Source organism: Chanodichthys erythropterus, chromosome 11 (assembly GCF_024489055.1).
Source record: "Chanodichthys erythropterus isolate Z2021 chromosome 11, ASM2448905v1, whole genome shotgun sequence".
NCBI classification, from domain to species: Eukaryota; Metazoa; Chordata; class Actinopteri; order Cypriniformes; family Xenocyprididae; genus Chanodichthys; species Chanodichthys erythropterus.
In genome coordinates, this window is record NC_090231.1 from 10,386,838 (window position 1) to 10,409,237 (window position 22,400).

The 22,400-nt window shown below is 34.4% G+C and overlaps 2 protein-coding genes, 1 long non-coding RNA gene and 6 other non-coding genes across 11 annotated transcripts; 8 read left to right on the plus strand and 1 right to left on the minus strand.

Annotated features, from left to right (window-relative positions):
* The first annotated feature begins 2,222 nt into the window (after positions 1–2,222).
* On the plus strand, positions 2,223–8,224 carry sb:cb1058 (uncharacterized protein LOC394209 homolog). 2 transcript variants are annotated; one of them, XM_067401566.1, is made up of 3 exons: positions 2,223–2,310; positions 5,661–6,284; positions 7,412–8,224. In XM_067401566.1, the coding sequence occupies exons 2-3, from the start codon at positions 5,694–5,696 to the stop codon at positions 7,565–7,567; spliced, it is 747 nt and encodes a 248-aa protein (XP_067257667.1). In that variant the 5' UTR covers positions 2,223–2,310; positions 5,661–5,693; the 3' UTR covers positions 7,568–8,224. The 2 variants fall into 2 exon arrangements, with proteins under 2 accessions (XP_067257667.1, XP_067257666.1); XM_067401565.1 differs by lacking the exon at positions 2,223–2,310 and adding an exon at positions 5,407–5,529.
* A 2,164-nt stretch (positions 8,225–10,388) lies between these two features.
* LOC137030224 (uncharacterized) lies at positions 10,389–14,607 on the plus strand. 2 transcript variants are annotated; one of them, XR_010896393.1, is made up of 14 exons: positions 10,389–10,412; positions 10,950–10,991; positions 11,544–11,590; positions 12,018–12,063; positions 12,243–12,290; positions 12,493–12,544; positions 12,739–12,788; positions 12,958–13,007; positions 13,201–13,227; positions 13,424–13,454; positions 13,694–13,755; positions 13,941–13,984; positions 14,147–14,192; positions 14,367–14,607. It is a non-coding gene; the product is annotated as an uncharacterized lncRNA (long non-coding RNA). The 2 variants fall into 2 exon arrangements; XR_010896394.1 differs by having other exon boundaries at positions 10,390–10,412; positions 13,427–13,454.
* Positions 12,824–12,888, plus strand: LOC137031403 (small nucleolar RNA SNORD29). The gene has a single exon (XR_010896542.1). It is a non-coding gene; the product is annotated as a small nucleolar RNA SNORD29 (small nucleolar RNA).
* LOC137031404 (small nucleolar RNA SNORD30) lies at positions 13,059–13,127 on the plus strand. The gene has a single exon (XR_010896543.1). It is a non-coding gene; the product is annotated as a small nucleolar RNA SNORD30 (small nucleolar RNA).
* On the plus strand, positions 13,499–13,625 carry LOC137031409 (small nucleolar RNA SNORD22). The gene has a single exon (XR_010896547.1). It is a non-coding gene; the product is annotated as a small nucleolar RNA SNORD22 (small nucleolar RNA).
* Positions 13,796–13,867, plus strand: LOC137031407 (small nucleolar RNA SNORD31). The gene has a single exon (XR_010896545.1). It is a non-coding gene; the product is annotated as a small nucleolar RNA SNORD31 (small nucleolar RNA).
* Positions 14,014–14,085, plus strand: LOC137031406 (small nucleolar RNA SNORD31). Its single transcript, XR_010896544.1, has one exon. It is a non-coding gene; the product is annotated as a small nucleolar RNA SNORD31 (small nucleolar RNA).
* Positions 14,227–14,294, plus strand: LOC137031408 (small nucleolar RNA SNORD31). The gene has a single exon (XR_010896546.1). It is a non-coding gene; the product is annotated as a small nucleolar RNA SNORD31 (small nucleolar RNA).
* Positions 14,608–15,436: 829 nt separating the features above from the next.
* On the minus strand, positions 15,437–20,203 carry arl2 (ADP-ribosylation factor-like 2). The gene is made up of 5 exons (XM_067401567.1): positions 20,136–20,203; positions 19,844–19,954; positions 17,870–18,032; positions 17,644–17,724; positions 15,437–16,582 (listed from the first exon to the last, which is right to left on the minus strand). Exons 1-5 carry the CDS (start codon positions 20,198–20,200, stop codon positions 16,448–16,450), a joined length of 555 nt encoding a protein of 184 aa, XP_067257668.1. The 5' UTR covers positions 20,201–20,203; the 3' UTR covers positions 15,437–16,447.
* Positions 20,204–22,400: the final 2,197 nt, after the last annotated feature.

Sequence of the window (22,400 nt, forward strand, 5' to 3'; positions counted from 1 at the left end):
CCGAATAACCCTGATGTCAAGGCCCCTTGAAGCATGTTCAAACACCACCTGTTATGTCATGACTCTCTCATTAACAAAAGAAGATTTTTTTTGATGTTTTTGAATAGCATGCAGGTCTACTAATTTGAAGCCCTCTTGAACAGACAAATTAATCCTAACCTTTTCACGAATTTGCTGTCTGTTTTCACCAGCTATATCTATGGATATGTTTCCACATGTGCCCCAGAAACCACAAGGATTAAATAAGCAGGCAGTAAACTCCCTCTTTACAATGATTCAACATTACTACAGCATCCTGTGCCTTCTTAACCAAACACACAAGGGCAATCACATCTGTGAAACAGCTGTTTCTGTATATGCCACTGGGCAATGACCTTAACTCTTCTACAGCTTTCTGTCTGGAAGCACAAGGATAGATGATTCTTCAAAAGACAACTGTTGTTTAAACTATTTTAAAGAACTCAATGAGACAGCTATTTAGACATCACTCCGACGTACAATTACATGCGAATACCCACGTCTACATGCACTTTCTTAAGTATTACCCTTTAGCTGTCTTAAATGCCACACCTAGTGTTTCCAGGCATGTATTCACTCTCTTTTCAACTCTTTCCATCACTGTCACTTTTGTATTTTGAGCTCCCTTGGCCCTATTTTACCCTGTTTATTTATTTCAACATGATTTTGAGGGTGAGAAACTTGTAAATAAGCAAGAGCATTTGGTAATAGTGTGTTATGAGTGTGTGTTCTGTACAGTGAGAGTTCATTGGAGTAGCATTCCTTTTGGAAATGAAAATCCCTGACCGTACATCATGTTCCCACCCAGTGAATAATCCCCAAAACACATTTAAGAGCCAAGCTCAGGTGTGTCAGTTCCTCTGATAATTGTTCTCAGCACTTACAACTTTATACACTCTTAGCCCGGATTTTATATTTACTTAAAAATATAATTACAATATACTTAAAATATTTAAGTTTGGTTGCATTACTTATAAAATATAAGTAAATTCTACTAATTTGTGGGTGTATTTGAATGTATTAATAAATGTAAGTTAAATGCACTTAAATTATGAAGTTTTTCTCCTGACCACGCCTCCTTCACACTGGTTTGCAGCAGGTAATGACGCCATTTTGTCGTGGTGTGTATGAATTCAAGGAGCTGTTGATGAGCAGTTGGAACATTTGTTTTGGCTGTTCTACAGACATTTTTTCCAAACATTTACCTTTTTATAGTTTTTCACCAAAGGAGAAAATCACAATTTTTGAGTTACCATCATCGAGGGTCAGGGTTTGTTTTAGTTGAGCTCTTGACCCTTAACTTTTAAATATTAGATTTTGTTTGGACAGTTTTAACTGCATTAAAACCAACCAGACAAGCAAAGTTAAAAAATGATCAGGTTTGGTTATGTTTTCACATAATCATTATTTGATCTGAATCACTGAACTCATTTAGAGCCCAATCTCTGAGTTAGATTTACATTATTGATTACAGCAGCACTGAGATTCTACAGCAGAAGATCAACTTCTACAATATATATATTTTTTTTTAAGTTGTCCTTATCACAAAAAAAAAAAATATATATATATTTTAGGCACACACAGACATCAAGAATCAGCGTATGAATCTCAACAACGGTGACAAGCAAAATATTCTGATAAACAGATCAACTCTGAACATTAGAAAACAAGCTACTAAAAAGTCACAGAAAAACAGCAAAATTTAAATAGTGAGAATAAAGAAAATTATTAAGACAATTCAGCTCGTAATTTATTCATGCAGAAATGCATGATGGGAGGCATGGATGAATTTTGATTGGTGGCAAGTTAACTTGCTTAGTACATTGAACTTAAATATACTAGTTGTAATAACTACAAAATAATTAATATTACAAAACATTTTAAGTTCAATGAACTCGAATTATTAAGTTCACATTACTTAATCATTACTTAATTTTTTTAGGGCAACCAGTTTCCTCAAATTTTTTATGTAAATTCAACTTATCCGGGCTAACAGTGTAACATATGCAGTAAAAGTTTCATACTGTTTATGTATTTAGATCTGTGTTGGCTGTACTTACTATTTTGTAGTTTTTGTAGGCTGCTTGTCTTCTTCAGTTAATTAAATGAAACAGAAACCGAGAGAGAGAGAGAGAGAGAGAGAGAGAGGGGGAGGGAGAAGGAGAGGAATTAATGTGCTTGAATGACGACAGGTTCAGACAGTGTGACGATTGTGTGTGTCAGATTAAGGTGAGTTTGGGCCCAGAACATAGAGAACGAGTGAGAGAAGAGTCACGCGAACACTGCCAGTAGGTAAGTCGCTCAAACTTGAATGCTCTTGTATTCTATCTGAGCCATTTTACGTGTGTTTATGTTCTTTTTCTTTAAAATGGTTTGATTTAAGCTTATTGTGAAGCAACCTTGATCTTGGGAAAGTCTATGATAGTTTACACATAAGAATAAGACAATAAGATGAAGAAATGTAATATATATATATATATATATATATATATATATATATATATATATATATATATATATATATATATATATATATATATATATATATATATATATATATATATATATATATATATATATATATATATATATATATATGAAAATACAGATTTTTCTTCTTTTATTTGTGTAAAATATCATTTAGAATACCACATTATATATACAGTACAGTCCAAAAGTTTGGAACCACTAAGATTTTAAATTTTTTTTAAATTTCACCAAGGCTACATTTATTTAATTAAAAATACAGTAAAAACAGTAATATTGTGAAATATTATTACAATTTAAAATAACTGTTTTCTATTTGAATATATTTGACAAAGTAATTTATTCCTGTGATGCAAAGCTGAATTTTCAGCATCATTACTCCAGTCTTCAGTGTCACATGATCCTTCAGAAATCATTCTAATATGCTGATCTGCTGCTCAAGAAACATTTAATGTGTACAATTGTACAAAATATTTGTGTACAATATTTTTTTTCAGGATTATTTGATGAATAGAAAGTTCAAAAGAACAGTGTTTATCTGAAATCTAATCTTTTGTAACATTATAAATGTCTTTACTGCCACTTTTGATTGATTTAATGCATCCTTGCTGAATAAAAGTATTAATTTCTTTCATTTCTTTTAAAAAAAAATAAAAATAAAAATTCTTACTGACCCCAAACTTTTGAACGGTAGTGTATAATGCTACAGAAGCTTTGTATTTCAGATAAATGCTGTTCTTTTGAACTTTCTATTCATCAAGGAATCCTGAAAAAAAAAGTACACAACTGTTTTCAACATTGAAAATAATCATAAATGTTTCTTGAGCAGCAAATCAGCATATTAGAATGATTTCTGAAGGATCATGTGACACTGAAGACTGGAGTAATGATGCTAAAATTTTAGCTTTGTCATCACAGGAATAACACTAGAAGTCCCAGAGAGCAGCCATTTGGCTTTTCTACCTATAAAACCCGCAGGACAGCCGAATGGCTGGAAGGCTTTAGGCTAATATTCTTAATCAGCTGTGAACAGTTGCTTTTGTTATGTAAACAATGTGGGGCCATGCTGAGCCACTTCAAGGAAATTTGTGTTTCACTTTGCCATCTTAGGGAGAAATCAACACACATGTTTTTTTTACTTTGTTGCTGAGATCTATTGATAAAAAATAGTACAAAATAAAATAAAGAAACCAACCATTTGTACATATATTTACAAATAATATTAAAAAGTGAGTGAGTACATTCCAGCAATCACTCACAATCCTGGCACTGCCTGGCAATATATTATAAATGCATTTTGTATATATTCATTATATATTAATCTTATATTTGAAATACATCATAAGTCCATTTTTAAAAGTGTTTGAAAGATGGGTTCAAGTGTACTACAAGTGGTAACTAAATACATTTTTCTATATAGAGATAGTATGTTAAAAGCACATTTTAGTTCAAATTCACGGTGTCTCAAAGTAGCACAGTTGAGTACACTTAGATGTTCTTAAGATTATCTTAAGAAGTACTAAAGAAGAGCTTTTAGTATATTAAGTACAAAATAAGTGCACGGAAATAGAGCACTGTACATTATGGAAGTGTAAAAGTGTACTAAAATAAAGTGTATTTTACTGCACTTTTTTTTTCACCTGGGTAGACACTCCAACACTTTCCGTTTGCATTAAGATTATTTTTATTGCCACACTGGCAGATATTGATCATTTTACTTAAGTAAAATGCACTTAATTTAGATCCCCCCAGGAAACAAGACTAAATATCATATAATTTTCTCATATAGAAAATCCATCTTGATTTAAGATTTTTTTTTTTAAATTTACTTGAAATAGGATAAAAAAACTTAGTATGAAAAGCATTTTTGCAGTGTGAATGAGTGAGTTAACTTTTTAAACATCACTTGCACTCCCTCATTTCAGGGTTAACATAGTCAGAGTTTTCACTTAACCTCCTTTCTGAAACCGGCCCATGGTCAATCAAGTTCTCTGCTTTTAGCTGCCCTCCCTCCCCCACACATACAAACAAGCCACCAGCAACCATTCACACACACACCCCCAGCCCCCCTGCAGATTGCTCAGGTAATGACCATATTTACACATGAATTGATGCTAATGATAGCCAAAAGAGTAGCCAGTTAGCATCCACTTGGCTAAAGGAGGGTTACAAATCTCTGGGACTTCTAGTGATAAATTACTTTGTCAAATATATTTAAATAGTACACAGTTATTTTAAATTGTAATAATATTTCACAATATTACTGTTTTTTACTGTATTTTTAATTAAATAAATGTAGCCTTGGTGAGCAGACGAAACTTCTTTTAAAAACATTAAAAATCTTAGTGGTTCCAAACTTTTGGACTGTACTGTACTGACATGGTTAACTCTGAACAAGCTAGTCAATTCCTTTTCTTCTAAAAAGAAGAGAAAACATTGAGAATATGAGAAAATAACACCATTTCCAGAGTTGAAGTCTTTAGCACGGCTTGTAAATTATTTACTCGATTTATATGATTTGACATACTCTATATATAAGTTAAAGGCTTTACTAAAATGTGTTTGGTCAAATACTTACTGTATAATAGCTCTTTATCTCATAGTCCATTACTTTTGTATGAATAATATAAAAAAATCATGCAGTAATGACTTTAAATCTCTGTGCAGTATGACGTATTTGTGAGTGATATTGAGTCACAGTCATCTTGGCACCAGCTGCAGTTCCAGCACAACCAACTGGAGTCAAAGTCAATGACAGACTGGAGCTCATCTTATCAAAAAGTCATAAAGCAGAGGGTAGTCTGTCAATTTAGGAGACACACTGTCCCTAAATAGGAACTTACTGATACGCTGTATACACACAGAATGAACTTTGAACAGTGTGCCTATGATGACATGACTGATAAACACTCATTACTGTGGGATGGAGGGGAAAGATAAACCTCGGGCCATGTAAGCTTCATTTCGACAGTAGCCTCGAGGAAGTCTGCTGCTCTTCTTCCTCTTCTTCTTTTGTTCGATTATGTAAGGAATGTTGTCTGTAGGCTCAGTTCTCCATGACAAATATATGTCTGATCTCTTCCCAACATTTTCAACAGATGACCACTATTACACGTCAAATTCACATGTTTCCTTCTTCCTTCCTTCCTCTTTAGATTGCAAAGCTTGGATTAACATCTCTCAAGACCATGACTATCGGCAAGAGCTCCAAAAAGAACAAGGCCCTTCGTTCTCCTTTCCTGGACAAGGCTAATGGATTCTATGGGCGTTTGGATGACACGTTTGGAGACGATGTACAGTTGGAGGGAGAACCCACAGAAGAGCAGATTGGAGCCTTGAACCGGACCAGCCAAGACAATGGGACAGTTCCAGGTTGGATAGAAGAAGATGACCATGTGGTTGATTTTAACCAGGGTATGATGGATGATGATGGGACCACTTTACTGAAGAGAAAGCCCAGCAGACTAAGTCGCCGCTGGAGCAGGATGAGCTCCAGGAAGGGAAAATATGACAAATTTTCCTCACACAAAGGACTGGGTAATGAGACCAACCCAGAGGTGCCACCAGCAACTCAAACCCCTGAAAACAGTGGAGAATCAGAACCAACAATGGTCCATTTCTCTGCGAGGGAACATGCTGATGACCAGATTCTGATATCAGGGAAGAAAGAAGGAGATGGGGAAATAGACGACACAAGAAAAGAGAAGAAGACAGAAGACAAATTGAATGGAGAGGCAATGGAAATTGTAAAGAGGAACACTCTCAAGAATTATCGCAAGGTAAGATTTAGCTATTGAGAACTTATAACCGGCTCTGAATAAGAATTTCAAAAAATACCATGGAATTGAATTACATTAATTGACGTTCATTATTGCAATTCTATACTAAAATACCCTGACAGAGTTCCCTGTAACTTGTTCAGCGGTGCCGCAACACTGCTGCGGTTCTTTTTAGTGAATAAAAGCATGCATGCCACCATCTTAAATCGAACTAATGACTTTAAAGAGTCGATTCTTGTTAGTGAATCGAACACAACAATGTGAAACTTAAAGTTGAGTATGAAAAACCATGGTTCTCATAGTTATTCCATGGTAGCCACAAATAACCATGTTGCAAAAACCATAGTTTAAGTATGGCTTTGTTGTGGTTATACAAATAATAGTCAATACGCCAAAAAACATGGTTTTACTATCAGAAAACCATGGTTAATTTTTGATTGGTTGTAGGCCTACATATAACAATTTGTAGATAAATATACAAATTATGCATTTGCTTAGTAGTATTTCATAAATATTGGAAAAATATGTTTCCATATTTTTGTTTGTAGCCTGTTGTTGTTAAGGACAAATATTGGATAGCATTATCCGTTACTTGGTGGGGTCATGGTTATTCCATAACCATCTATGGTTTGGTGAGGGAAAATATTTTGGTGAGGCATCTGGGGTAAAGTTCCTTTTTCTGCATTGTGTAGAAATTAGCAGCCTATTGAGTTCTGCCGGAGTCCAACAATGTTTATATATAGTGCAATAGCATGGTTGTCTCTGCTTTTTCCTCAGTAGTAAACTAAGCACCCCTTGCACTCCCTTGTTTAATTAGTCAGTTTCTTGATCAATCTGTTATGTCACCATCTGTTATGTTTGCTCTTATATATAGTCAAGTCAAGTAATCAATACAGGGACAACAACTCTTTTCAGTCATATACAAGGTGACATTGTTCGGAGGAACATCTGCAAATAACCAAACGACCCTGTCACTTCACCTACATTCCATGTACTCTAGTTTAGCCGATAAAGGCACATTCTTTCTCTTTCAGAGCAATGACCCTTTCAAAGTGAACAAACTTCTTCCTTATTAACAATGTGTGTTTTCTGTGATAAATTGACTTCATCATTTATTTCTCTTTTAGGCCATGGACAGAGCTTTCCGTCGAGGATGGGAGACTTTCGTTGCCAATCTGTACAGTGTGACACTGACACCTATATCATCAACCTCTTCTTCATCCACACTATCAGACAAAACTGAATTGAGCAGGAATCGTGTTTTAGCAGAATTCAGATCATGAAAGGAATGACTTGTATATATTTTCAAATTGATGAATAATTTCATTTATTAATTTAAATGTGCGCAAATATTTAATATGCATTGTTGCATTTTGCATAAAACTGATCTTGTTTTAAAATGGTCATTATGTAACCTGACATGAGAGGTCAATATTTGAACTTTTTATCAGTGTATGAATTTGCTATCACTGCACTAACTAATGAGGCGTGTACCTGATCTTTGTTCCCTCGTAAGGAAACAAGAGGGCAATGGTTTTAACTATCCTACAAGAAAAATGTCTTTTCTTTCTTTTTTTCTTTTTTTTTTGGATGCAATAATGTTTTTGAGCTGTGAACAGAAGCAGGGTTTCTGTACTTTGGCCATGAAAATGTATTCTTCCAGGCTGGGTTAACTCTTAAAAACGAATCTGGGAGCTCAAAGATACAATAAATAAATTTTAAAAAGTCATCAAAAGGGACAACATCACTGGCAGTGAAGTAAATAACTGAGCCATAAGATGGGGTGAAGATGGCTTTTGTGTTCTGACTTATTTATCTTCTGTATCTTACCTACTGTTTCTTAATGTCACATAGGTGAAATGAGTATTTTGTGTGTAATGTCTTGTTTTATCTGGGTTGTGACATTAAACCAATGCTAATAAAAAAGAAAGGTATAAAAAACTAAATTTGCTTAGTACTTAATTTATTCTATTCTACTGTACAAAAGTATTGTTTTGAAAAGAATGGTATATGCTATTCTTTAAACAGAAAAATAGTCAAGAAAGAAATTTTAAGTGGTTGATATGGTTCATTCATCACACTAGAAATGGAAGGTCAAATCAGATACATTGCATTGTGGGATAGGCCTAGTACTATATCCAGAGGTGTAAAGAGTACATGAAAACCATACTTGAGTAAAAGTACGGATACCTTACAATGAAAATGACAGAACTACAAGTTACAAGTAACCAATTCCAATACGACTTAAGTAAAAGTCTTAAAGTATCTGATTTTAATAGTACTTAAGTATTTTACTCGTACTGAATCTAGACTCAAAGATGCACTAGTCCTTGACACCTGAGAGATGTACCGGTGAAAATAAGAAACAATTGATTTGTAAGATGAGAAATAAAGTTTATTTTTTAAAATCAAAATAAAACTGAACACCTCAATGTTGCAAATAAATCAAGGTCGACACAATGACTTTTTAAACTTCTACAAACTCTCAAGTCTCAGTTGAGCTTAAGTAAGGCCACAGAAATGCCACAAGTAAACCAATATCCTTCAAAAAAGTCTTGTCAATATAGTGGATAAATAAAACAATGTGGTAACACTTTATAATAACTCATGCTATGAAGCATTAGTTTAGCATTACAGTCGATTCATTATTTATAAAGCATTAATTGACATTAGTAAGCAATTTATACATCTATAAATGCTTTGTTCTTGATTTCTAAGCATATCTATAATGTGTATAATAATTGTATTTTCATAATTTAGAAATTATAAATTGATCATTAATAAAGTATTATATTATTTACAAACCAGTTATTTAGGAGTTGTCAGTGGTTCATAAGATAATTTAGAAAGTGTGAAGAAATTATTAATAAACTTTATTTGTGCATCTTATAGAGTATTATTTACTCAGTGCGTTAATAAATGCTTTATTAATACATATAACCTACTGTAATTCATGATTAATTCAGATAGTTATAAAACATTTAGAAGTCATCATTTAATTTTTGTGAGCTCATCTAAAAAAAAAAAAAAGATACCTTCAATGCCCTTAGATGGCGATATCGCTTCTTTATATCAAAAACAAACTGCTTCAGAAAAAGTTAGCTGCCAAGAAAAATGTAATTTGTAATTGCATTACTCATCACAAATGTAGTGGAGTAAAATGTACATTTACTTATTCAAAAATGTAGTCAAATAGAGAGTAAAAGTTGCCAATATCTTTGATACTCAGTACAACTACAAAGTAGCCAAAAAGATACTTAAGTACAGTAACTAATTACATTAACTCAAATACTTTACACCTCTGACTATATCCCATGCAGTGTGTTCAATACTGGACTATTTGACTAATGGGGTGGGTATTTGATGCATGCAGAAAATGGGCATACTATGCACTGTATACTCCATTGATATAGACAAGCCCTCTTTATGTGTACATTTCAGCAATGTTTTGTGTGGGGTCAAAATGCCCCCAGCCATCACCGATTGGGTAAAAATGTTTACAAGCATTTTGAAACCTCTGTAACACAAGATGTAGATGTTTATGAATTCTTCTAATAAGTACAATTAGTATATTTTTCAGAGATGTCAAAGTAGTTTTGGGGTCAATTTGACCCCATACAATACAGGAGGGTTAGACCAGAATGAGTAGCATTGCTATTTCCAAGTCTAATGTACGACTCTTGTATCGGTGCAGATGTGATGCCATCTAGTGGAAAATGTGAAGCTTGAAAAAAAAAAAAAGAGAGTTATGATTTTCATCTACTTTACAAACCATCATGGAGCAAAACGCACTAGTTCTACACCTATACTTATGTGCAAGCACTACTGTTATATGCTCACATTAGTACATTGTTTAGCCTCAGTGTCTCGTCTGCTGCATTTATTATTTTGCAATTTAGAATGTGTATTATGTGCACAAGAATTAACATCATTTTCAACAACATTTTGTGTAGTTACAGTTTATCTATTTGTTTAACTTTAATGCACAAGCTGCATTTTATGCTGGCGCGTTTAATATAATCCAGTAACCTTATTGGTTGTTGTAAAATGGGCGTGGATTTCACATGTGACAATAATAAAAAGCGACGAGACCTTCGTTTCGTCCATTTTGCTGCAGCTTCGTCTTTGGTAAGGTGTTTTACTCTTCGTTTGTTAACTGAAGTGTGGTTGTTTTGTGTGGCTTTTTTTTTTTTTTTTAAATCGCCCTTTTCTATAGAGGACCTCATTTATAAATGGTCCCTTGTTCTTTGTTAGTATATATTTAAAGGTTTATTTCTGTACAGAGGCCTTAAGCAGACATCTGCCGGGTGTTTGCATTGCAATCCATTCCCTCACGAGCCTCTGAATCTGAAGCCATCCTGGCTCACTTGTTACTATTATTTGAAGTTTTACCATTTTTACCAAAGTTTACTTGTTGCCATAACGCAATTACCGCATATTTGTTATTTGGCTTGTTTTTTTTCCGACTTTGACGAGATCTCTCAGTGATGATAATCTTCACAGACCTGTACTGAAACACTGTGATTGCATCTTTATTTATCTGAAGAGAGATTTGCACTGAATTTCGCATGATTTGCATTTGAGTTATATTAGTAAATCTTGAGTGTTCTTAAGTTTCGTATGGAAACACGTGTCTCAACTAACGTTACGTCTTTTCTTGTGCAGTCATGACTGCGACGAGCACGAAGTCCCGGGGATCATGGGATGGTAAGTTCTGTTGTAGGTTCATATCTTAAAACATGCGTAGTAGAGATCGACAGATATTGTTGACATTTCATGTATTTTGGCCATTTTCTAATTTGAATGAGTAACATTAAAGATATGCAAACTATTACATCAATGATCTTTGCTTATGAGTGCACAGTATATTTGCAGTATTAGGTGTTTTAGAGAACTTGCACTCATGTGGACCTGATTTTAAGGAATTCAATGAGAATTGTTTTCCAACAGATTATTTGTGCATGTTTTATAACTTTATGCACACTTGACTTAAATTTGAAGGAGTTTAAGTGACAAATGATATAGGATTTTATTAGGATGGTCTAGACTAATTTTCCACCACACCAAGAAGCATCCTTTGTGCTGAGTGCATGCATTAGGCATCCAGTGCTACTGTGATGGCTTTTGAATTCTCTCTTCCTGAATTGCTTTGATGTAAATGTTCTAAGCTGAGTAGCATTGGACATCAAACATTGCTGTTTCTTTTGTTAGTTAGTTTGTGAATGCAGGCTCTTGTAAAGAGACATTTTGTTTTTGCAGCTTCCATTCGTTTTGCTGGGATGAGGCAGAGGCCTGTTAAATTCGAGGTACATTTTCAAGTATTGACGGTTCACCCCCCCCCCCCCCCTCTTTATTTTATTTAAATGATGATTACAAAGACAAGCATATGTCTGAATTGCATTGATGTTTGCCTTTTTATTCTGATATTATGTGGATAACTTGTTCAGTTTAATTTGGCCCACTTCCCTATTGAAACCTAAGGAGAGCTTGAATGAGACGGTCCACAGTTCTATTAGTGTTTAGACTTTTTGTCTACCACACCCAAGAAGTTACTGCGGCATTTATGTGCTGAGTGCATGCATTTAGGCATCCAGTACTATGACTTTCAAATTGTCTTCCTGAATTGTTCTAACTGTTCTTAACTGAGTAGCATTGGACACACAGCCAAGTGTTTTTGTTTTTAGCATTGCTTGTGAATGCAGGCTCTTGTAAAACATTTTTTTTTGTTTGCAGTTTCTATGGAGTCTGCTGGGATGAGGCAGAGGCCTGTTCAATTAAGGTAAGTTTAAGTATTGAAGGTCCTCTTATTTTGGGATAAACATTTAAATGATGATTTTTAAAGACAAGCATATATCTGAATAACCGTGATGTATGCCTTTTTACTCTGACAATGTAAATGGCTTTAAGTTAAATCATCACTTCCTTGTTGCAGCTTTTTGAGAAATTGTTCTTTTTAAGGTTGCCTGCATATACTTGGAGTGCATGATGTCCATAGATGCTGTATTGGTAAGTTTTACAAAATCAAATTTTAATTGGCTTCAAAATTCTGCATTGTCTGAAATGATGATTTTTTTTTTACAACATAACCGGACGACAGATTTGTCATATGGCGTTCTAGTCACCAAAGTCTGATCAGACCATATGACTTCAGTACTACTTTTTGAACCATATTGGTTGGTTTCTGTGCTTACGGTGCTTCTCTATCTAGGTGGGTTCCACTTTTGTCCTGGTGGCCATAGCGTGGTTGTCGTGGTGATCAGGTGAGCTTTTTTTTTTTTTAAATGGTGTTTGCTTGAGTCATCTGAGAGGATGAACGGTTTATACCGTTTAATATGTGGACGGCATTATTGCTCCATGGCATTATAGTCACCAAAGCACTGATCAGACAATGTTTAACATGGTGATTTTGTTTCTCTGTAGTGTAAATATTCAGCCAAAACCTTTTTGTGTTTAGGTATCATCTGCACAAAATGACCTTTAACCAAGGACTGGCATCTTTCAAAGGTAATTGTGGTGTTTTAACGTAGTATTTTACACAATCTCTGTGATGAAGATACTTAGCTCACTTTGAACCCATGTGAAAAGTAACGAACAACTGAGAGATTGATGGATTTTGTAACTATTCTAATATTGTGAACATGTCAGACATCGCCCCTCTCTTTTTGCACTACAGGACTATTGTTTGTCCAACACCAAGTGGGTCAAGTCCTTTAGTGGTACCAGGTAAGGTTTCTTGCTGTTCCCATGTGCTTATTAATATTCAGTCCCTCTGTAACTAATGATGATTTACTTTGGAATCTCGTTCGTCTGAAATCCTGTTGATACGTTTTATTACTGATGTTACATTACATGTGTTATCTATGTTGAGAGGTTTTATGCATCAAATAACGCCCAGGTTTGCTTTTGCTCCTGAAAGGTTGTGCACCTGAAGTAGTTTTAACAGGTAAGAATGTGCTATCTATCTTAAATCCAATTACAAATTCTCTAAGTTGTGCCTTTTAATACTCTGTAACCTATGATGATTTTGTAGTCTCGTTCGTCTGAAGTCCTGCTGATAAACTAACGTACTGATGTTACAGAACTAGCATTGTTTCTCTGCATGTGTGCAATACCCATCTGAAGTGCTTTTTTCTTGCCAGTAGGTGCTACCTGATGAAGTCATCCAAACAGGTAAGAATTCAATCCCAAATATGTAACATGGCAAACCCATTGTCCTTTTATGATGTAACTTGCGCACGTCTTACGCCTTGTGTCAATACCAGAACCTGAAAAGGTGAACCCACTGGTGTTACCTTGGCAACAAGGGGATGATCCGTTGGGGTTACCAACAGTCTGAGAAGGACTAGTTTTAGTGTAGATGAACTCTTTCCTTTTGTGCCAACTAACTTTTGTTTCTTTATTTTATGCAGGACTACAGTGGCAGTTCTGTGCCTACACTTGGAAGTTCTGTACCCACTTCATACTGAAGATGGTATGTTCTTCCCTGTTTTTTTGACTTGACCTATTGAACAAGTAGGTGTGATGATGTGAGATTACCGCCCCAGTCTGATTTATCTGACTGAATGGTACCCCTCTGACCTCAATTGACTTGACTTTAAATTTGTACTTTAAATGTGATACTTCATTTAAAACAAGTCTTTCTCTCCTCTCCCTCAGGTGGTTCCATGACTGGCTGATTAAGGATATTGTCCTGTGTACAGGTACCTAAAATGCATATTTATATCATTAGTATGGATGTGATGAGTTAATTACCGCCCCAGGCTGAAAAATCATGACTGATTGGTAACCCCTCTGATCCATACTTTGTCTGTCTTAATTTTTTTTTTTTCTTGTGACTTTAATTGTTGCTACTGTCTTTCCAGGTTGCCCCAGTTGTAACCTAATGCTGGTGTTTTGTTGACCTAAAAGGTTTGTGGTTTCATTGTTTGAGTTCACTTTATTTTTTTTAACTGATGACTTCATATCGCCCCAGTCTGATGTGTCATGACTGATCGATAACTCTGATAAACAATTTCTTTTGACTCATTACATTTAAGAAATTGACTTGTACTGACCTTCCCTATCTTACCCTCTTTTTCCCAGGTCACCTAAATGGCATCCAGGGAAAAGCTGAATATTGGATGAAACCTTGATTTGTTGGCTCCTGATTTCCTATAGTATGCTGAAGTGTTGATTTTGAATGGCATGTTTAAGACTGACAATATAAATGTTCCCACCCCATTTTGTACTAGTAAAATTCACTTGGTAATGTTACTGCTTTTTGGGAAGTGTCCCCTCTGACATGAAGTAGTTTGCTAAATAAATGGATTTGCTAAATTTCAAACTAGTCTTCATCTTTCGTGTTTACCAGGGTATTTATCGGTTAACTAAATTGAAGGGTGACACCTTTTTACAGTAGTCAATATGAACCAGTAATGGGATATGTAAAATACACTATATATACATTTAACTTGATAATGCTGGTATGTAGTGGTTTAACCTTTACAGTACATGGAAAAGTTTTGGGGTAACCCTTAACAAGGTTCATAAACATGAAGTAATGAACTGCACTTATACAGCATTTACTAATGCATTAATCTTAAAGCTGGGGATACATCTAACAATTAGCTGAAACATAAGAGTGAACTGAACACACATACCGATTGTTTCCTTTGGGAGCTGATTTATATACACATGGAATTTGAACACTATTGTAATCGCAGACTGAAGGCAACAGGCTCTGAGTGGACGCGTTTGAGCGTGATCAGTCATAAGTATCAATTTACATAATCAGCCTTGCAATCGTTAAGTGTGTGTGCAGCATAAGTTAATGCACTGATCTAACGCTGACAAACTGAACGAACTACACTAATGTTAAGATTAGTAAATACAGTAACATGTATTGCTCATGGTTCATACAATGTTTAATGAACCTTGTTTAGTGTTTTTGGTGTTCATGATATTAACTTACAATAATCTTGATTCAAGTTTAGATTTGAACTAAAGGAGCTAAAACTTACAGCATACAGCTTCTCATGAGGTTATCTACAGTTAAGTGATTTCATAGTGTTCTGATAGTATAATCCAATTGAACTGGGTTCATGATATTTTAAATTCAGTGGCTAGTTGAGCGGCAACTGCCCTCCAGAATCAAAAAGGCTGGTGACTGACCTGTAATTACTTCAAGCAGCAGCAGTAAGAGCAGCAATTTTAATAACCAGATTTGTCAAGGCAGAAACGTGTACAGTTGGCAGATGTGATGCATCTTTATTGTACGCACCTGAACAAGTGGTGCTGAAAAGTACATAATCAATTAAAGGGTTAGATCACCCAAAAATGAAGCACAAATGTCATTATTTAGTCACCCTCACGTCACTCCAAACCTGCAAGACCCCTCATTCATCTTCGGAACACAAATGAAGATATTTTTGATGAAATCTGAAGTTTTTCTTATCCTCCATAAAAAGCCATTCAAGTTCAAATTACCACATTCAAGGTCCAGACAAGTAGTAAAAATACTTGAGACTAGTGTTTCAACCTTAATGTAAAGTCATGAGAATACTTTTTGTGTGAAAAAACAAAAAATAACTATATTCAATAAATTTGTTAATTCTCCTAGACTATTATGATGCAGCACTTCCAGGTTCCAAGTTAGAAAACTGGATATGTATTGGCCGGCTCCTGCATCAGCATCACACGCATGCGTCGTGCTGCTCACGTGAACAGCGTTATCCAATACTGAGCTGGCATTCTGACGTAGAACATGGAAGTGCTCACTTCATAAAATTAAGGTGGAACCACTGTAGTCACGTTGACTATTTTAATGATGTTTTTACTACTTTTCTGGATCTTGAATGTGGCAATTTCTCTCGGATTTCATCAAAAATATCTTAATTTGTGTTCTGAAGATGAAGATCTTACGGGTTTAGGTGGCATGAGGGTAATTAATGACCGAAATTTCATTTTTGGGTGAACTAATCCTTTAAAAATGGCTTCCATTTCCAACCATTTAAAGCAAGCAGCTTTTGTCTGTGTGCTTTTAAAAACACACTAAACCTGTTAATACAGCTACATTGACCATCTTAAATAAATTTAAGATACAGTTGTTTTTCATACATTTGCAGTCCAACAAGATCCTTCTTTATTGTCCATTCTCCACAAATCAGGTTTGAACTTCCAGTTCATCAATCAGCTGTAAAGATCCGAGCTGCTATATCATCAAGCAGCCAGTCCACACCTGTAAGAAGGTTCTCACCCGTCACAGCACTGCATCCCACTATGCACCAGTGATGGGTCTTAATGTCATCAAGGGCTAAAACCTGCATGGATAAAATTCAGAAAACAAGACCTTACTTACTAATTACAGTAATGCAAGTCACGTTCATGCAATTACAAATGACTAGGGCTGGGTATTGACACAATTTTCACGATTCGATTCGATTATGATTTCAATTCGATATCGATTATTTTGGATGTAGTATTTCAGTTACAGTACATGGCAAATTTTCTAGAGGAAAAAAATCTCAACTAATGCTGTAAACGACACACAGGAGTCAGTTGGTACTACTATAATAATATTGAAGGTTAAATTATCTTATTTATATACAAACACTTAAATTACACTTGATGATGTTTTTATTATAAATAAAGTTTAGAATTACATAATCATATTTCTACTCCAATTCATTTTTTTTTAAATATAAACATTTAAATCGTGGCTGTCATAACTGATTTATTCAAACATGCATTAAATATTGAAGAACATTAAAAATTATAATGAATATGAAAGATCACTTTTCTAGCGGACTAATGAGTTTATGGTCACTGAATATGGTTTTTCTGAGGTAAATGTGACGTTACGTGACATTGTTTACAAGTTGTTTTTTTTAACGTCTTTCCAAGGTTGACACTGAGCTATGACACGAGACAAGATACAGATTTCGGTAAGTTGTAATGTATCTTTTAACATACCTTCAGATCTTTATTCATATTTCACGCTGTAACTAGTATTAAAGCGGAGGAGAGGATGTTCACATGCGCTCCACGCTGCCGCTTCTCTGAGGCGCTAAAGCGATCCGTCACAACACATTTAACAGCGCCAAAACGGTATTTATTTTTTGAATCTCATAATAAGATTGACATCATTTGAAATCTGAGACTTTGCTTCATATCAAAAGTAACAAATCACAAAGATTATTGTGATTAATTGGATGGGAGGCGCTACATATTCTGCTCATTTATCAACTGAAAACAGACTAGACTAACTGATTCTTGGGATTTAAGAATTGATATCGGTTTGTAAAAATGAGAATCGATTAAAATCGAGAAATAAATATTTTTTTACCCAGCCCTACAAATGCCTGTTTAACTGAAGGCTCACCTCTCGAATGGCATCTTTTGATAAAGAACCAGGTAAGTCCTGTTTGTTGGCAAAAACTAACAGTGTGGCTCCTGCTAATCGCTATTCAAGAAAAATTTAAAATGAATCAAACTCATGTAAAATATTAAGTGTATAGAGAGACTTACACATTACATTTTATCTACTCATTTAATTTTAAACACTGTAAGACATTATTAGGTCCAAATAAAGATATTGGTCATCTCACCTCCTCTAGTAATAAAGTACTCAGCTCTTTCCTGCAGTCCTCCAGTCTCAATCTGTCAGCACTGTCCACCACCCACACCAGTCCATCTGTACTCTCGAAATAATTCCTCCAGTATGATCTCAATGACTTTTGACCACCCACATCCCAGATATTCAGCTTAAACCTAGTCTCAATGTGAAGAAAAAGAAACAAACACAATGTATTTGGGAATTATTGTGGAAAATGCAGACTGTTTAAATTCTCCTGGGACCCGGGAATAGACTTCTGCCCTCTGTAGTGGACATTATATTTTAGTGATTTTCTCTGACATCATACATGTCACAGTTTTGGATGTCTTGTAGAGAGCACATTCAGGGCTTTGCAGAGATACCATGAAAACAACTTCTTGGTCTTTAAATATGACTGAAAATGAAAATAAGCACTCTTATGGAAATATGATATTTTGTAATTATCATTTAAATTGGATTAATTTTCAAATTGTTTGCTATAAATCAACATCTCAGGAAAATGTTATGGGGTTTCAAATCAAAATATGACTTTCTGTTACTAAACAGGGCATTGTTTTCATACATGACCTCTGTAGAGGACACCAGGACTTTAAAGGGTTAGTTCACCCAAAAATGAAAATTCTGTCATTTATTACTCACCCTCATGCCGTTCCACACCCTTAAGACCTTCGTTCATCTTCGGAACACAAATTAAGATATTTTAGTTGAAATCCGATGGCTCAGTGAGGCCTGCATAGCCAGCAATGACATTTCCTCTCTCAAGATCCATTAATGTACTAAAAACATTTTTAAATCAGTTCATGTGAGTACAGTGGTTCAATATTAATATTATAAAGTGACGAGAATATTTATGGTGCCCCAAAAAAACTAAATAACGACTTATTTAGTGATGGCCCACTTCAAAACACTGCTTCAGGAAGCTTCAGAGCGTTATGAATCAGTGTGTCGAATCTGCTGTTCGGAGCGCCAAAGTCATGTGATTTCAGCCGTTGTCAGTTTGACACGCGATCTGAATCATGATTCGATACACTGACTTCATGAAGCAGTGTTTTGAAACCACTGAACTCACATGAACTGATTTAAATATGTTTTTAGTACCTTTATGGATCTTGAGAGAGGAAATGTCATTGCTCTCTATGGAGGCCTCACGGACACATCGGATTTCAATCGGATTAACGAAGGTCTTACGGGTGTGGAACGGCATGAGGGTGAGTAATTAATGACAGAATTTTTATGTTTGGGTGAACTAACCCTTTAAATCATGATTATCAGGCATTTTATGAGATACAACAAGTGAATAGGGAAATAAATTATATATAAATATTGATATTAATTATTAGATATTACATATTATTATGAAAATGTTGCCAATTATTACTCCCATTACACTTCTGTTTTCATTACATGTTGCTCCAAGAACAGATTAATATGCAAATTAGGTACAGTGTATAGATACATTGTGTTGAATGGGAAAATCAATGTATGACTATTTTACCCACATATTGCATAAAATGAAGTGGTATATCACTTATATCTTTCATAACATAGTTGACAATCATCTTTATACAAAGTTTGGTTAAAAACAATCCTGAAGCCTAAAAAATTAATTGGTGATTAAAAAAAAAAATCTCATTGTTTTTGCCTATACATGTAATTTCATGCCATGTTATTTTTAATGTCCACTACAGAGGAGTATATATATATATATATATATATATATATATATATATATATATATATATATATTATATATATATATATATGAATAAAATATAATTTTTCAAAAATGCTATTTTTTTTATTATTTTTCTTATTCTTTTTTTTTCTGGGTCTCAGGAGGATATACATATTCAACAATTAGTTTAATTAAAACTCTTCAGAGACCTTTAATAAGGTAAAAGATAGCATCTTATCACGTTCTCAGCTTCGTGCTGATGCATAACAATAAATTAAGCTTCAGTCATACCCTCTGTGCTCAAGCGTCACTATATTGAAGCCTAATGTTGGAGAGATGGTGCTGACATCTTCCCCGTTGAACTTCTTCAGGATGGTTGTTTTTCCAGCATTGTCAAGTCCACTATAAAAGCACAGTTAAGGGCCATAATAGTCTTCTGCGTCACAGCTGATAAAAACATTACACTAAACGAGCCTTTCTGAAAGTCGTGCATCGCGTAAGCTGATTATATACACTTACAGACACTTACAAAAATACAGACATATGAAACAAATATGAACATTTCAGTTCTATGAAAAGATACAGCATCAGTAGACGCATTTCACGCTCCTTGTGCTTCATCTTCTTCAAGATCGTCAGTAAACCCATCGTTGACGTTTAAATGTAAACACTGGAGTTGTCTAAAACCCTAAATCGCACATTAACTATCGAAAAGCATGAAATAATTTCCTTAACATGCGTATTAGGGCAAAGCCATACTGGAAACGAGGAAGCGTAACACACACATTCAAGTCTGACTAGACAGTGCGCAAGTGTGATGTTGAAGGCATATGATTGGTTGTTCTAACTGTCAATTATACTTTGGCTTTTTCTATTGGCAAAGGAGAACCGCGACAAGGGCGTGTTCGCGTTTTAGTAAAATCTGTCGTTTCTATAGCAGCGCCCCCTTATGTGCGTATTCCAAACATGTGAGCAACTCCATTAAAAAGCCCGATAGTATCCAAGTAAGTTCATCTCACTTACTTTTGTCTGTCTGCTTGTATGATCGGTTGGTCAGTCATGCTAGTTGTGCATATATTTTTAGATTATTTATTATCAGAATGAGCTTTATTGCTAATATGCTTACACATAAGAGGAATTTGTCTTGGTGACAGAAGCTTCCAGTGCACAGACAGAATGACAGTGACAAGACAGATAATAAAAGTAATAAAAGTTAATATAAATATATATAAAAAATACATAAGTATGTACAGGTATGTTATATACAATAGAATGAAATGTAAATAAATGTAATTAATAAACATAAAATAGACGATAAAATAATAATTTAAAAACAAGAACATCCACATTTCATAGTTTTCAGTCACATGACTGAACTGCATTACAGACCTGTCAAATTTTCATCAAATTTCTTCTTCTTTAAAGAAGAACAACAAAAATATGTGTTTTGGGCACCCGTGATGCATATCCAGCACCTGCTGCTGTATTTCAGTCACTAAAACAGCGAGATGCTTAAAACACAATCTTTATGTAATGTAAACTATCTTTATATGTATATGCTTCCATTACTAAAAATTAGCACTGAACTCATCATAAGCAAGTGTGTGATTTTGTTTTTAATTATTATTAAAATAAAATAAAAATTATGTCATTAATTACTTAGAAAACAGTTCATGTGAGTACAGTGGTTCAACCTTAATATTATAAAGCGACGAGAATACTTTTTAGCAAAACCAAAATAACAACTTTTCAGCAATATCTAGTAATGGGTTTCTCAAGAAACTGCTTCAAATCTTTTGTTTCGAATCAGCAGGAGTGCCAAAGTCACATGATTTCAGCAATTTGGCAGTTTGACACATGAGCCGAATCATGATTCAGTGTTTTGAAATCGCCCGTCACTAGATATTGTTGAAAAGTCGTTATTTAGTTTTTTGGTGCACAAAAAGTATTCTTGTCCCTTTATAATATTAAGGTTGAACCACTGTAGTCACGTGAACTGTTTTAAATATACGTCTTTAGTAGCTTTCTGGGCATTGGAAGTGTTAATTATCTTGCTGGTAATGCAGGCCTCACTGAGCCATCGGATTTCATCAAAAATATCTTATTTGTGATTCAAAGATGAAAGAAGGTCTTACGGGTGTAGAACGACATGAGGGTGAGTAATAAATTACATTATTTTAATTTTTAGAAAATGAAAATAACATTATTTTCATATTTTAAAATATTGTTCATTCATTCTAGCACAGTGACACTCCCAAAATGGACAAAAACAGGAAGAAAGAAAGAACAAAAAACAAACAAACAAAAACAGCAAAACAGGTATCAATCACGGTACATGAAAGATCTCATCATACTTATTTCTTCAAAAAGTACGTACATTTTTTATTGTTAATTATTCTGAGTGGTTTGAATAAGTGTTCTACTTCACGTAAGAAATCAGTAAGATATTTTCTTAAGAAACCTACAATTTTGCCACAAGAATAAGAAAGTTAATAGTCGATTCTAAAGATTGTTTTGGTTTTCAAAAAAACAAAAAACATCCTTAATGCATAAATTGCAGTTCATATTAACTTTAGAAAAACAACAGGCACCCAAATAAGCAAGTGTGCGATAAAAAAAAAAAAAGGTTCTATGGCTATGACATCACTTCCGGTAATGCGGTACACCATATTCAACCTTGCAGTGAACCGTGATGGTAGGTAAAATGACATAGCATTCTGAGGTGAATAATGTTAAGGTTATATAATAAAAACTAAAAACTCATGGATCGTTTGTAATTGCTATATATTTTGCTATAGGATGTAATGGTGAATCAGAATGTTTAAAAATCACATTTATATTAATCTTC